Source organism: Erinaceus europaeus, chromosome 8, assembly GCF_950295315.1.
Source record: "Erinaceus europaeus chromosome 8, mEriEur2.1, whole genome shotgun sequence".
Lineage (NCBI taxonomy): Eukaryota > Metazoa > Chordata > Mammalia > Eulipotyphla > Erinaceidae > Erinaceus > Erinaceus europaeus.
Window position 1 is genome coordinate 6000559 of NC_080169.1, and position 16657 is coordinate 6017215.

At 41.6% G+C, this 16657-nt stretch overlaps 1 protein-coding gene across 2 annotated transcripts in view; it reads left to right on the top strand.

Annotated features, from left to right (window-relative positions):
• VPS41 (VPS41 subunit of HOPS complex) overlaps positions 1-16657 on the top strand; it is a 102052-nt gene that overhangs the window by 33599 nt on the left and 51796 nt on the right. For both annotated transcript variants that reach the window (XM_060195837.1, XM_060195838.1), the window contains exons 3-4: positions 270-377; positions 8370-8447. In XM_060195837.1, the coding sequence (XP_060051820.1) occupies positions 270-377; positions 8370-8447 (186 nt within the window). The remainder of the gene's footprint in view (positions 1-269; positions 378-8369; positions 8448-16657) is intronic.

Consider the following 16657-nt stretch of genomic DNA (forward strand, 5'->3'; position numbering starts at 1 on the left):
GGAAGGAGAGGGAGGGAGAAGGGAAGGGGGTCTTGGGGTTCTGGTGCAGGATGGTGGGAAAGGACCTAAGTTGGGGATGGGAGTGTTCTGCAGACACCTGTCATAGGAAGATGAGAGGTTGTAGCCATGTGTCAACAGCTGCACTGCAAACTGTTACGTCTTCAATATAATGAAGAAAGAAAAAAAAAAAAAATAGAGTTGTTTTGAGTCTCTGACTACTTCAAAAAAAAAAGTCCATGATCACTGTCATTTCCTGTTTTTTCCTGTAGGAAGGAGAGAGTGAAGAGGAACCCAGACTGAAGTATGAAAGGCTTTCCAATGGGGTAACTGAGATTCTCCAGAAGGATGCCGCGAGCTGCATGACCGTCCAGGACAAGGTCAGACAAGCCGTGCAGAGGACTCTCTTGTAGTGTCCTTGAGTACTTGTGATGCTTTTTTTTCTAACCACCAAGTCTCTCCTCCATTATTCCTCCCCCCCTTTTGTTACCAAGAAAAAGCAAAATAACCAAATTTATTATATATATATATATATATATATATATATATATATATAATATGTATATCAGTGTTCATAGACACAAACACAGCATTCTGCAAGGGTGCATTGAATAGAATTTAGACAACGCAGACAGGACAGATTTATAGTAAGCTATTTTTATAAAATCTATGACTTAGTTCCTCAAGCCATAAGTATTAGAAAAGGAAAGATACTAAGATTATAAGCAGTGTGGGTTACACAAGAGTAGAAGGGGTTCCACTGGAGGTGTTAGCCTAGGAAGTGGTCCTGGAGGTGGCACAGTGGTTAGAGTGCTGGGCTAGCAGGCAGGAGTTCCCAAGTTTGATCTCTGGTAGCATATATACCAGAGTGATGCTCTGGTTCTCTTTTTCTGTCTCCTCCTATCTCATTTATAAATAAATAGAATCTTATATTAAAAAAAAAAGGAGTTATCTCCCTGTCTCTTTCCATCTCTATATCCTGCTTACTTTCAATTTCTGGCTATCTCTATCCAATAAATAAATAAAGATAATAAAAAAAAAAACCATGAAAAGGGAGTCGGGCGGAAGCACAGCGGGTTAAGTGCAGGAGGCGCAAAGCGCAAGGACTGGCATAAGGATCCCAGTTTGAGCCCCCAGTTCCCTACCTGCAGGGGAGTCGATTCACAAGTGGTGAGGCAGTTCTGCAGGTGTCTTGTCTTTCTCTTCCCCCTGTCTTCCCCTCCTCTCTCCATTTCTCTCTGTCCTAACAACAACAGCATCAATAACAACAATAATAACCACAACAATAAAAAACAAGGGCAACAAAAGGGAAAATAAATAAATAAAAAAACAATGAAAAAAATGGGGGCCAGGGTAGTGCCACATCTGGTTGAGCACACATGTTACAACGTGCAGGGACCAGAGTTCAAACCCCCAGTCCCCACCTGCAGGGGAGAGCTTCATGAGTGGTAAAGCAGTGATGCAGGTATCTCTCTGTTTCTCCCCCTTCCTTTGAATTTCTGGCTATCTCTAGCCAATAAATAAATAAAGATAATAAAAAAAATTGGGGGGGCGGCTAGTGGCACACCTGGTTCAGCGCACATGTCACAGTGCGCAAGGACTCAGGTTCAAGTCCCCGGTCCCCACCTGCAGGGGGAAAGCTTTGCTAGTGGTGAAGCAGGGCTGCAGGGGTCTCTCTGTCTCTTTCCCTATCTCCTTCTCCCCTCTCAATTTCTGGCTGCCTCTATTCAATAAATAAAGGTAATTAAAATAAAACAAAATAAAAATTTATAGGAATCAGTAGGAAGGTCCCAAATCAGTCCTTACATAGGATCTGAATGAATGAATGAATATATCCCACAGCTTGGTTTTAACCATCCCAGAGCCCTCACGCACTTTCTGAGTCTAGGCTAAGTCGCCCACCGCACTGCAGCCCGTGCCTGTGCCCTGCGTGTCAGAAGCAGATGCCGGAGGCCGTGCACTTTCTTTCAGTTGTTGCCTTCTTCTCTTTGGACCTTGCGTGTAAGCTTTGGTCCCTCTGTGAGACGGACTCGGCTCAAATCCATCTCCTGCTTCTCTTCTGCATAGTCGGTAGTCTTGCCTCCTCCTTGCCTCTGTACAAGTCCTTTTTTTTTTTTTTGAGGGTCCATTCCACCGTCAACAGATTCCTCACCCCACCATGCTATAATAAGAGATCTTGCTTTTGCTCCTTGTTATGGCCAGGAACCCCCTCCCGCCGTTTGGCTTCACCGCCGTTGATCTCCCTCGACTGCTGCCCTCCCTCGCCTCTCTCAGCTCGTTGTCCCTCTGCCCCCCCTCACCGCAAGCTGGCCCTGCAGCTCTTGCGCCCGCATTAATTCCGTGCACCTTCATTTCTGTCCGGCTTCAGCTCCCCGCCTTCGCACTCACTCGTGCTCTGACTGCTGTCCGCTCCCGGTGCTGAGACCCTCCCAGTGCTCGCTCTCTGGGCTTCTCTCAGCCTTGAGGTTTTCTGTAGCAGTTATAGCACCAACCCCGTTCTGTTCTGTGTTGGAACCGTCATCACAGATGTGTGCTGTTTTCTTTTTCTTTGATCTTCCATGTCTCTCAGGTAGTCACTGTTTTAGTTGTGTTTATCAGCCCCTGTATTTCACTTACCTTCCTACTTTTTGCTAGGCCCCGGGCACACTCTGAACTCTGCACCAGTGCTTTAGGACTGAGCCCGCCAGCCGGGGACTGGTAGAAGGTCTCCACAGAGGTTACTGTCTCACTGCGAGTGCTGCTGTTCGTGTGTCCTCAGCAGTTCCTGCAGGCCTCTGTTCCATTCCCTTTCCTGACCAACCTCTCTTCCTCCCTTCCTCCCTTCCTCCCTTCCTTCCTTCCTTCCTTCCTTCCTTCCTTCCTTCCTTCCTTCCTTCCTCTATCCTTCCTTCCTCTCAAAGCTGAGAGGCAGAAAGGGAGAGGTGGGACTATAACACTGCTCCCAAACTTCTTTCCATGCAGGCGCTCACATGTAGTGGCCAGGGTTCAAACCTGCGCCCTCAAATATGCTAAAATGTGAGCTCTAGTTGGTGAGCCACCTGCCGGGCCCCCTTCTACTTTTTAAGGCCCTTCCTCCCATTTTTTTTTCTTATGTCATCTCATTTTCTTCTTTCCTAAAGATACATACTTTAATATAAAATAAACCTAAGCAGGGCTGGGTGGTGGTGCACCCGGCTTAGAGCACACGCTACCATGAACAAAGACCCAGGTTCAAGTTCCTGGTCTCCACCTGCCGGAGGGAAACAGCCACAAGCTGCTAAGCAGAGCTGCGGACGTCTCTTTACCTCCCTGTCTTTCCTTCTCTGTCTCATTTCTCACAAATAAAGTCTCTACCACAAAGTATCAAATAATAACAACAACAACAACAACAATAATAAGTAGCCATCAGAAGTGATGAATTCATTGTCAGGCACTGAGCCCCAGCAGTACCATTGGTAGAAAAAGGAAAAAAGCCAGAAGTCAGTAAGTCTAAGTCTATCTCCAGTTAGTTACCTACAGCTAAAATGTCTCTAGATTCACCTACTACAGATAGTTAGTAGAGGTGAAGCCGCACATTTATGACTTAGTAGAACACATATTTACAATTGAAATAAATGAACTGTGGCAGATAAGAATGAATACATTGTGTCTTGGCCAAGTCATAGGGCACACATGTTCAAATCCCTGGCCTCCATCTGTGTCACAAACAATAGGGCATTCTGCAGGTATCTCCCCTTCTCCCTCCTAACCACTTTGCCTTCCTCCCTCCTTCCATTTCCTGCCTCACTGTTCTTGCCTTCTGTCTACATGTTGATGCTTTTGAAACCATGAATTTCACTTTTTCTTCTATTTTTAAAAAAAATTTTTTTTAATTAAGTTTGTTTATTGTATAGAGACATCCAAAAATCGAGAGGGAAGGAGGAGGTAGAGAGGAAGACAAACAGAGAGACACCTGCAGCCCTGCTTCACCACTCGTGAAGCTTCCCCCCTGCAGGTGGGGACCAGGGGCTTGAACCTGGGTCCTTGCGCACTGTAACATGTACTTAACTGGGTGTGCCACCACCTGGCCCCGCTTCTATTTCTTTACCCTGACACTGTTCTCTTAATATTTTCATGATGCTTTCTGTTATTCCATTTTGGTTCTTTTATTTCATTTATATCTTTACAGGTTGTTATTTTTTAGGAATTGGTTCTGCTTCCTTTTTTTTTTTTTTTCTCTCTCACTTCACATTTCTTTTTCGTTTGTACTTTTTCTTGATTTCAGTTTTTAGACGAGATCGGGCGTGTTCAGGGTGGTATGGCCGTAGACATTGATTTCAGTTTTTAGGATTTACATCACCTGTCACACACTGAATTTCCCCAGAAGACTTTGTTTATTCTGGAGCTTTTTGTACTTCCTAAATGGCTCTACCTTTTGTTGTGTGTGTATGTGCTTTCTGAAACATTTAACATTTCTGTAATGAATTTTTCTTATTTTTATCGCTGCCCTTGCATTTTTTTATTTGTTTGTTTGTTTGTTTGTTTTGTGAGCTATTCCCTTTTCTCTTTGGTGATATCACCATCTCCTTTGTCACTTAAATCAAAGATGATTCCCCCCCACACCTCTCCCCCCACCTACACAGTTATTCCTTAAGTCCTGGTAAGCTTCTTACCAAAACTCTGAGCATTCTCATCAATTTGAAACTTGATTTCAATGGTGTAGTTGAAGTCATTGCCTTGCTCTCAATGCTTTGGCTACTATAAAATACTGTGTGAAATGTACATGATACATAGGGCCAATCACATTTGAAATCATTACTTTTTATTTCCTTCCTGATGTCTAAAGGGCTTTTGTTTTTTTACCTACAAAAAGTTCAGCTATTCAAGAAAGTAATTACGCTTGTATATAACTCAGAAATATCGGCTGCCCATCTGAGGATTTATAAAATGAATCTAGTTTTTATAATTCAGCATGAAACATGAAAGGGAATAGTGAAATTTCTTTTTCTTTGTTTATTCTGGGTCTTAAGTGCACTTAAGTTAAAACAATTACAATATAGTAATGAGAGTTCGAGACTATTAATGGCTAGAGAGTCACTGTCAAAGGATTTACCTTCACATGTGTGATTAGTAGCCAATTTTGCATTTTTGTTAGATTTTAAGTAGTTGAAAGGGAAAGATAATATGACTCATCAGTAATTTGGTAGTTAGATACATTTTTAAAGAACTACTCAGCTGCTTTCTCAAATTTGGCTTTTATTTAAGAACACAAAAGTTAAAAAAAAACTTTTTTTCTCATTGGAGCAACGAATGGTTTACAGTTGGCAGTAAATACAGTTGTTGGGACATGTGTAAAATTTCTCAGTTTTCTGCATGACACTCACCCCCCCTCCCAGCACCTCCTCCTCCACCATCATGTTCCAGACCTGACCCTTTCTACTCCCCAAAAGTGGTCCTTCATTTCGGTGTGATACATCAAGCTCAGCCCAACTTCTGCTCTGTGTTTCTCCTCCTGTTCTTATTTCTCAGCTTCTGTCCATGAGTGAGACCATCCCATATTCATCCTTCTCTTTGCAATATTTTATTCTAATGCACATGTTGAGTATTTTTTCCTTAATAAAAGGTTCCTTCTCTAAAGTCACTGCATTTTTTTTTAAAAGAGAATTTTCTTTCACTCTTTTCTTCTTTTTTTCCCTTTTCTTTCTTTTTCTTACATTAAAAAAACTAAAGACTTAGAGCATGCAGGATGCCACCACTGAGCAGCCTCTACCAATTTTTTTCATTCTTTACTTTTTCAGAGAGAGGAAATAAGGTGTGTGTGGGTGAGGATAAAGAGGAGAGAGAGAGAGAGAGAGAGAGAGAGAGAGAGAGAGAGAGAGAGAGAGGGAGGGAGAGCTTCTTCACCCACAGAGTTTACTTGATGTCATCCATGGAACTCCTATGTGGCTTGAACCTAGGGCGTCACACACACAAACTGTACTAGGTATCTTTTGCCCCCACCAAACATTTCCTAAAGCAGCCAGTTTTAGGTGGAAACTGTAAGACTAAAATACATATTTCATCTTTTTTTTTTTCCAAAATACAACATGGATTAAACCATTACATTTGAAAAAAAAGAAGGAAAGAAAGAAAGAAAAGACAAGGAATTAATATTTGGGTAACATACTTTGCACAGAATCTTTAAAACCTTGTTAAGATTATAATTGGCAGTACAAGGATAGTAAATAGACGTCAAGGTACCCAAGAATACATTTTAAAGCATTTTAAGAATCTGAGCCATTTAAATTTTTAAACGAGCTAAATATGGTATTTATGAAGAGAATCAATATTTTTAAGTACTTGAGCACAGTGAACTTCTACATCTAATTTTTTTTTATTTTTTAACCACAACACTACTCAGCTCTGGTTTATGGTTGTGTCCACCAGGCTCTTTCCTGGTGCAGGGGACTGAACCTGGGACTTTGGAGCCTCGGGCCTGAGAGATTCTTTTGCATAACCTAATGCTGTCTACCCCCACTCCATCTCATTCTTTTCCCATAGATAGCCTCAAAATTAAGTAAAGTACAGATTGATTTTAGTTTGTATTCTGTGGTGCTTTTCTGTTCAGATATTGTCACTAGGTCACTGTGAAGAGAAAATTAAAAGCATCTAAGTTCTGGTTTCTTTTAATTTTTCAGATCATTTTATTGGGCTCACTAATGATTTACAGGATAGCTGTTGTCACCTGAATGCAGATTTTTATCTCCCTGTGATTGATGTCTGCACACCACACCCACTATCTTGCACTGGGCTCCCAGCCCCCCTCCACCCCTTCCAGGCTCCCCACTGCTGCCGCTGCTGCCACCCTGGCTCTGTTGCTGTAGGATTCACACAGCTAGTCAGACTTCTCACACACTGTGGGTTCCCTTTCTTTGAATCTAAGTTGCGCCTATGAGTGAGGTCATTTCATATTCCTTGTGGCAAGTTCCCAATTTCTAATTAGGATGTTGTTTTGCTTTGGAAACAACATCCAGTTTTGTTTTTAAATATTCAGACTAATTTTCCCCCAGAATTATCTCTTCCCCTTCCTTTCCCTTCCCTCCCCTCCCCTCCCCTCCCCTCCCCTCCCCTCCCCTCCCCTCCCTTCCCTTCCCTTCCCGGGGCCCAGGCATCCTGTTCTCCACAGGCTTGCTGTCTGCCCTGGCTGAGTAATCGGCATGACGCCTGGTGTATTCAGGCAGGCCTGTGCTGCAGAATCGTCATACCTAGTTATGGCTGCACACCTGATGTTTTATTAACCAGTATTGATTTTATTCCCCGGGGGACTTTTTTTCCATTCCTGAAAAAAAAGGCAACCTTGCAGGAGTGAAAGGCATCACAGGGGATGAATTTCTAATGAACGAACCCCTTCTTTCCCTTTCTGTGACTCCTCTTTAATGTAGCTTCATATTTTAAGTGCCTGAATGGAAATTTCATTTTAAGCAATTCCATTTGAGAAATTCTTTTAAATCTTGACTTTCAGTCAGGTTACTATTATTATTATTATTATTTTTTAAAGATCATGCTGCTTGACTGCAACGCTTAGTACTGCCTGTGTATCTGAGCATTTCATTATAAGCTGCAGTGAGGCATGCTCACATGAGATGACATTCAGAGAATTCTGAACTATTTGAGTAATGCTTAGAGAAATCAAAGGGGGAAAGGGTCTCATGTCAGCTTTTCCAGTAGTCCTAAAGTTTCTTTGGGTTTGTTCAGAGTTAGTTGAAAGAGCAGCAGCGTGTGTTCTGAACTTGTTCTATATCATAAAATGAATATGTAGCTCAGCTGTTATTTTGTGACAGAAAAGGACTATTTTTTTTATTAGAGCATAAACATTTACACTCCATATAGTTTCTTTTAGAGAGGCAGTTTAACGATAACTGATAATTTATCCCCAGCATAGATTTTTCATCTCATCCAGCATAGATTTTTTTTTCCTTTCTAAAAATAATCTTCTTTTGCTTATATGGGTATCAATATTTTACACTTAGCAGTGACAGCACGGATTCGTACACTCGCCATAAATTAAGGGGGATTTCTTGGCCGTTCCCTCCGACTTCGAGCTCCACTACGGGTTGGTCGTGCTCTCACCGTAGCATTTTAATTTGCTGCCTCAGTCCATCAGGCCTTGTGTACAGACTGCACCCACCCCATTAGTTGTCAGGAGATGAGGGGCCTCATGAGTCATTCTGACAGCCAGCTCGCTCCATCATAATGAAGTCAGAGTTGCTCTGTTATTTTCCTGAAGCTGGAAACCAGTCTTTCTGAGGAATGCATATTTTCCAAAGCCTCCTTGCTCCACTTCCACTTTCAGAGTCTTGACTTGAAAATCGGTCTTATCACTAATGGTGTATCAATGGTATATTAATAAACCGACCCTTTTTTTTTTCTTACAGTTTTTGGCACTGGGAACACATTATGGCAAAGTTTATTTACTTGATGTGCAGGGGAACATCACCCAGAAGTTTGATATAGTAAGTATATACAAAATAAGTAAAATAAATAAGTAAAGGTGGAACTGGAAGGACGTCATTTGATGATAGTCTCACATAAGCCGGAGGCCTTGGACTTGTTCTCTTGTTCTACACTGGGGGGAGGAAATATATATATATGTTGTGTGTGCAGAGGTATGTGCTTATATGTGTATATGTGGGTATACATGTATATGATTTTCAGAAACCTAATGGTAATTCTTTAATTATAATGTATATTTCACTTCAAATGGAACATTAAAGACCTTTATGTGCTTCTTTTCTTTATTTATGTTTTATTTTCTTTTTTTAAAATTGTCTTTGCCAGAACACTGCTAAGTTCTGGCTTATGGTGCTATTGGGGATTGAATCTGGAAATTGAGAGCCTCAAGCATGAACGTCTTGTTGCATTGCCATGATGCTTTCTCCCCAGTCCTAGATTATATTTTATTTGTTTTTTATTTCAATAAGAGAGAGGGAGGGAGAGGGGAGTCAGGCGGTAGCACAGTGGGTTAAGCGCAGGTACTGCAAAGTGCAAGGACCCGAGTAAGGATTGAGTAAGGATCCCAATTCGAGCCCCCGGCTCCCCACCTGCAGGGGAGTCACTTCTCAGGCGGTGAAGCAGGTGCAGGTCTGCAGGTGTCTGTCTTTCTCTCCCCCTCTCTGTCTTCCCCATTCTGTCCATTTCTCTCTGTCCTACCCAGTAGCGACGACAACAATAATAACTAAAACAATAAAAAAATAAGGACAACAAAAAGGATTTAAAAAATAATAATAGAGAGAGGGAGAGATGTAGAAAGGGAGAGATGCAAAGAGAGAAACCAGAGCAGTGCTCACCTCTGGCTTATGGTGGTGCTGGGGATTGAACCTGTGACTTTGGAGCCTCAGGCATTAAAGCCTTTCTTGCATAACCAGTATGGTATTTCAGTGTTTTAACAGCGATGTGTGAGATTATAAGATAATGAAAGGGATGGGTCCTGGGCTGTGACGGACCTGGTTGAGTGAACACATTTCCTGGAGCAAGGAAGGACCTGGGTTCAAACCGCAGCTTTCCACCTGCAGGGAGGAAGTTTTATGAGTAGGAAGCAGGGCTGCAAGTATTTCTCTTCTCCCTCCCTCACTATCTTACCCTTCCCTCTTAATATCTCTTTGTCCTACCAAGTGAAAATAAGGGGGTGGGGGGATGGCTGCAGGGCACTGAGCCCCAACAAAATAAATAAGTAACAGGGATATAGTTCCACACCACATTTCTAAAACAGTATAGAATGTTTATGTGAATTGCTATTAAAAAGAAAAAGTTTGATTTGTTAGTGAATGCTTATTAGCTAATTTACATACTTTGAGAAGTTTTGGAATCCTTAAACTATGAACTCCCTCATTTGATGACATCAACCCTTGTTAAAAGACCCATTATAAAGGAGGGCTGGGTGGCAGCAGGTTAAACACACATGGTGCAAAGTGCAAGGACCAGCGTAAGGATCCCGGTTCGAGCCTGCAGGAGGGTCACTTCACAAGCGGTGAAACAGATCTACAGATGTCTGTCTTTCTCTCCCCTTCTCTGACTTCCCCTCCTCTCTCAATTTCTCTCTATCCTATCCCAACAACAATGACAGAAATAACAATAATAACAACAACAATAAACAATAACGACAACAAAAGGGAAAAAATAGCCTCCAGGAGCAGTGGATTCATAGTGCAGGCACCCAGCAATAACCCTGAAGGCAAAAAAAAACCCAAAATGCTAAAAAAAAAAAAAAGACCCATTATAAAGAACTGCTTTAATTTATAAAAGATCATAGCTTCCAAAGCTGAGACACTGCAATTGAAAGAAATGGGAAGCTTTGTTTTGCACCACCAAATAAGTTAGAAATCTTTGGAATCCTTCGGCAAAGGAATAATGCAGGTATTGAGACATAAGGCAAGTTATGAGGTCTTGTTTTGGTGATGATACGTGGATATTTAATTGCTGAAGTCAGCTGGACACTGGCTCCATTGCCAAAGAGAAACCAGTAAAAAATGAACAAATTTATGACTACGTGAGTTCAGACATTTATTATTATTCTTTCTTTCTAGCAGAGCAGGGCTCACCTCTGGGCTTGTGGTGATATGGGGGGATTGAACCTGGAACTTTGGAGCCTCAGGCATGAGAGTCTGTTTGCATAACCATTAAGCTATCTCCCCCTGCACCCCCCATATTCATTCCATTCTCATTCTGCTCAGTATTTTATTCCCCCATTAGAGTTATTGCTGGGACTCAGTGCCGGCACCACTGCTCCCTGTGGCCTTTTTTTTTTTTTTCCCCCTTTCTATTTTGTTTGATAGGACAGAGAGAAACTGAGAGGGGTTGGGGAGAGATGTGCAGACCTGCCTCACCACTCATGAAATGTCCCCCTTGCAGGTGGAGAGTGGGGGTTTGAACCCAGCTTCTTGCCCATTGTGATAAGTGCACTTAACCAGGTGTGCCATTCTCCCCCACCCACACGATTTTTCTCTTTTATTTGCTAGGACAGGGAGAAATTGAGAGGAGAGTGGGAGATAGAGAGACATACACTTGCAGACTTGCCTAAGCTCAAGAAGCTTGCCCCCTGCAGGTGGGGAGTGGGTGCTGGATCCCAGGTCCTTGCTTAATATCCTAAACGTGTGTGTGTTAATTGAGGGTGTCATCTTACCTCTTAAAATGGCCTCTAAGATCATCATCTCCCATTGGATTAATAATTAGAATATTTTATACTGAGATCTTACCTGAATTACTGATTTCAGACAAGCACCCTTGTTTACTTATCGGTACAGACTTCTTTGTTAATATTCAATTTTTTTCTAATTGCTGTGGGAATTCACAGAGCTATTAAGTTTAGAAGCTGAGTGGATTCTAAATATGAAAGGTTCCAAGAGGGGCCAGGCGATGGCATACCTGAGTCAGCGCGCACACACGCACTGACTGCAGTGCTCAAAGACCTGGGTTCAAAGCCCCAGTCCCCATCTGGAAGGGGAAAGCTTTGCAAGAGATGAAGCAGTGCTATAGGTGTCTCTGTCTCTATAACCCCTTCCCTCTTGATTTCTGGCTGTGTGTACCCAATAAATAAAGATAATAATTAAAAAAAAAGGGGGTGTAATTCCATATAGTTCCTGCCACCAGAATTCAGTCCTCTCCATTGGCAGCTGCTGTAGTTCTTCCCAGGTCATCAAATCGGGATGGTTCTATAACTTTATTTGTATCTACGCAAATATATTTCCCCCCATTTTTTTCAGGGTCCTGCTTTCACTTCTTTTCCAGTTCACCCCTCTACCTACTACTGCTTCCAGTGTTTTCCTTTTTTCCTCTTCTCTGTGCCTGGCTTCCTTTGGTGTTTTTCAGATTTGCTTTCCTTTCATTGCTGGTATTAAAACAAGGTTCCTGGTGACCAAGCTGGCTCTTCAGATGCTGGTGGAATGGGACTTCAGAGCCCTTTGGTTTACTGCTCCTATCACTCACCCTTCTGAGAGCATAGACCAGAATTCTTTATGGGGTGCAGAAGGCAGAAGGTCTGGCTCCTGTAATTGCTTCTCTGCTGGACATGAGTGTTGGCAGGAGGATCCATATCTGCAGCCTGTTTCTGTCTTTCCTTAGGGGTAATGCTAAGCAGGAGAAATGTTTAATAAACAGGAACCATAAAATAGGAATAGAGCAGAATCATGTAGGGACCTTAGGGTGGAAGGAAGCTAAGAAGTCTATTTTTAAGGATGCTTCTAGGAGCCTTTATCTTACTAATTTTTGCTTGAGCGTGATAGCTAACGTGGGGGTGGACTAGAAATATTGTCTGAGAAGATGGGGTCAGAATTGAGAGTGGAACTGTGAAGCAGGATTAAGGTAGAAATTTGCTTGCAAACTTAAAGAAAATATAATGAATGTAATTAATTGTTTACCACACAGACCTAAACTGGGGCCCATATCTATGTCTTTCTGTTTTTTAAATTTTTATTTATAAAATGGAAATATTGACAAGACCATAGGATAAGAAGGGTACAGTTCCACACAATTCCCACCACGAGAGTTCCATATCCCGTCTCCTCCCTTGAAAGCTTCCCAATTCTTTAACTCTCTGGGAGTATGGACCCAAGGTCATTGTGGGGTACAGAAGGTGGAAGGTCTGGCTTCTGTAATTGCTTCCCTGCTGAACATGGGTGTTGGCAGGTCAATCCATACTCCCAGCCTGTCTCTTTCATTCCCTGGTGGGGCGGGGTTCTGGGGAAGCGGGGCTCTGGGGAAGCGGAGCTCCAGGACACATTGGTGGGGTCATCTGCCCAGAGCTGTATGTGTTTCTGTTTAGCACTGGAGCCTGTACAACCTCTGAGTCCCTGTGACACTGAGCTACTAGCGTGCAGTTCATGGTCACATCTGGGTACACTCTAGTCTGCACTCAATTCAGGACCAGGTTTTCTTGAGTGTCAGAGTTAGATAACTCAGCCTCCCTTCAGAGACTGGGGCAGTCCCTACCATTGCTAGTTCATAGTGAGGGAACAGTCCTCAAGAAGCCCACAAAAGGTCTTGTAGTGACATTTCCCAGTGGTTATGAACTGTAGAGAGAGGCATCTATTTGAGGTCTAGGCCTGTAATACTTATAAGGGACTCCAAGGATTCCCTAACTAGGGCCCCAGGTGATGGGCTGGCCTGATGGTGGCCAAAAAGGTCATCATTAAGTGAGCTTGTCTGTTGAAATTATTGGCATCTGTCATTCTTCCCACAGATTGTGAACTTCCAGAGGACAGTTTTTAATGCATAATTTATCTCTGCCTCCTTAGTCCTCATCATAAAAGCTAATACATGATGAGAAATTGATTTAAAAAAAAAAACTGGCTCATCTAATGTTCCCTTTTTCTAGACCATTTTCCAGATAATCAAGGGTATAAATTTGCCTTTTCTATATCAAGATAATTGCATCTATATTAGGAGAAATCCCTTGGACATGGTCATCTCTTTGAGAAAGGCCATTATTACCCTGAAAAGCCCATCTATTTTGAGATGGAGATCTGAATAGCTTCCTGTTTATTTTTGAATAAAAATACATTCCTCTTACTGGTTTCATGGATCCCTTCTTAGCAATCTGAAAGAAATCTCATCAATACTGTGCTGCTACAGATGTGGCATCATTACTTAAAGAGCATGGTATAAATCTTTTGATATTATCGAAGTGGAGTATTGTTGGTTCAAGTGTGCCAGTGTCTGTAATGCCTAAGACTGATTGACAGGACTCAGATTCTTATGTATTTAAAGAACCCATTTCCTATATTTGAACTCAGTATTTTGAGTGATAAGAAATGTGTCAAATGAGGTGAGAATTACTTAAATGGAAATCATTCCAACTTCTGATAAATGATGCCAAGGGAAGCCATATTTCCAATTTTCTGTGCTTTAGAAAATAATCTCTAGTGTATGGCTTAAGTATTTCTGGGTAGCTTGATAACTTTGGAAGATCTATGCACACAGGTGGCTAGGAACTATATTCCACTCTAAGGATGCTTCTCTCATTTAAAGTAGTTCAAACACCGTGCTTGTAGAGTACTGCGATACCTGACTCTCTAAGAGGAAATACATTTGGGTAAACATCTCTGATATAACTAAAATTTGAAATGTCTCTGTACGAGTGAAATAGCCTTGCTACTCCACATATTTCAAAGCCAGGGGGTAGTTCACATGGCACCCCAGCAGTCACTCTACCCTGAGGGAATGAACACATTTGCTCACGTAAAGATTCGCGCACCTGGATTCACGTCAGTTTTATGGATGAAGTGTAACACGTGCTTACAGCATGCATGCTTCTCAGCTCTAACGTAGTCAGAGAAAGAAGCATGATGGTGGAGCAAGACCAAGGCTGGTGGTGCGAGTGGTGTACAGATGCCAATCACAAGTGAGAAATGACACCTATATGACAGCCAGAGTGCAAAGCATTGCTTTTCCAGTTAAACAATAAATTAGAAAAGGTGCTTGTCATTACACATGAAACCACTGAGAATGAGATGATTGGACTACTTACTTTTTAAAGTCTGTCTTTCAATTGTGAATTAAAAAAATATTGAGGCTTTGGGTGGTGGCACATCTGATTGAGTGCACATGTTATAATGCTTAAGGACCTTGGTTTGAGCCTCCAGTCCCCACCTGCAGGGGACTTGCAAGTGGTGAAGCAGGGCTACAGGTGCCTTTCTCTCCCTCTCTGTCTCTGTCTACCCTCTCGATTTCTGTCTCTATCCAATAAATAAAGATAATTTTTTTAAATTCTTAATTTAAACTTTTTGTTTGTTTTTTGCTTAACTCTTTTCCTTGTTTGTGATCATTTATATATTAGAGAAAATACTCCAAGTTCAACTTTGGAAGAAATTTACCACAAGCATAATTGCTTTGCTTTGCTTTGATTTTGCATTTGTATAAGTAACATATGTTCTGTATTTTATTTCTTTTTCTGGGGAGCCCCACTCTTTGGGGAAATTCTATGAAGACTGAGAGTAGAATAAGTAGGCATTGCAAGTCGGGAAGATAGGTTTGTTTGTAATGAATGAAAGAAATAGTTTCTGTGCTAATTCTTTAATTTGCACACTGGCTACTTCACTGGGCAGGTCATAGTTTTGTTGGGTTGTATAGAAGAGTTTCATCTCACATGGAGAGAATTAAATGCTTTCCAAGGTAAAATACAAAACTGATTCCATTTTACTTCAGTGGAACAAAGGTAACATATGGGGCCGGGGTGGCAGCACAGCTAACTGAGTGCATATCTTACATTGCACAGAGACCTGGGTTCAAGCCCCCAGTCCCCACCTGCAGGGGGAAAGCCCCTCAACCAGTGAAGCAGTGCTGCAGGTGTCTCTTCCTCTTTCTCTCCCCCTCCCCCATCCCCCCTTTGTTTCTCACAGTTTTTCTCTGTCTCTTTTCAATATATATAAAGTCCATATATAGAGAGCTCATATATATGAAGGCACTTTATTTGCTCCATAACTGAAATTTAACTCAGCCAGCTTTGGTCAGCAGAGGGATTGTAAATCAAGGCTGAAGTATGGGGATTCCGGGTTCAGACAGTGTCTTAGAGTACCTGCCTCTAGCATAGGCTGTTTTTATTTGGAGGCTTCATTTTGAAGACTAATGTCCAGACACCGAAGTCCTCCTAAGACAGAACCCGTCAGTAACTGACAAAGATCAGACACCAAGGGCTTTCTTTGATAGACCTGATGGAAGAACCTACTTGTACCAGAAGCAGTTGCTTAGTGTGTCATCCTAGGATAATCTGACCACACAGGTATGAGTTAGGAGTAGGAGCTAGGAGAAGAAAGTAAGCTTATTCTAATCATACTGAATGATTATTGCTTTGAACATATCCTTGGGCAGGAAGTTACTAGGTCAGGCCCTCGGAACCTTTTTCAGGTTTAGATTGCTCCATTTCACAGTCACTAGGTGAAACTGAATTATATCCCCACCTCCACTAAAAGTATGTTACTTTGTTTCATCACCAACATTGACTGACTGTTACCATTCAGAACTTTGTTGCCAGTATATTGCTAGAAAACATGCATCCATTATTGATTTAGTTTGTATTTTTTCTGGCTGCTAATGAAGCTGCTTTCCCTTGAGTAGGTTAGCTTGTATATTTGGTCAGTATGAATGTTAAAATCCAAATTGATTTGTAATTGAAATCTTTATTAAAATTGACGACATTGAAAAGGAGTGGCTCTTGTGATGATTCAAAGTTAGAAGGCATCAAAGAGGTAAGCTTACCACCTGCAAATAAATCTTTGTTTTGATTCCTTAATTTCAGTAAAAGTTGTAATAAGTGTTATATAACAACCCAAGAATGATCAATAAAGAAAAAGCAATTTTTTATTATGATTTGTATTTTCATCTTCTAAGGGAAATGTATTTTTTTTTTTCCTACAAAATCCTAAAGATATCCCTCAATATATTTTTTTCAAAAGTTTCATTTTTTTGTTAGTATTATTACTGTTGTCATCAGGGCTTCACTGCTCTGGACTGATGTTTTCAAATAAAAAGAGAGAGCTTGTATAGAAAAGTTTCATCTCAGATGGAGAGTATTAAGGTAATATAGAAAACTGATTCCATTTTACTTCAGTGGAAAAAAGGTAACATACGGGGCTGGGGTGGCACAGCCAGTTGAGTGCATGCTTTACATTGTGCAGTGACCTAGGTTCAAGCCCCCAGCCCCTACCTGCAGGGGCAAGTTCCTCGAGCAGTG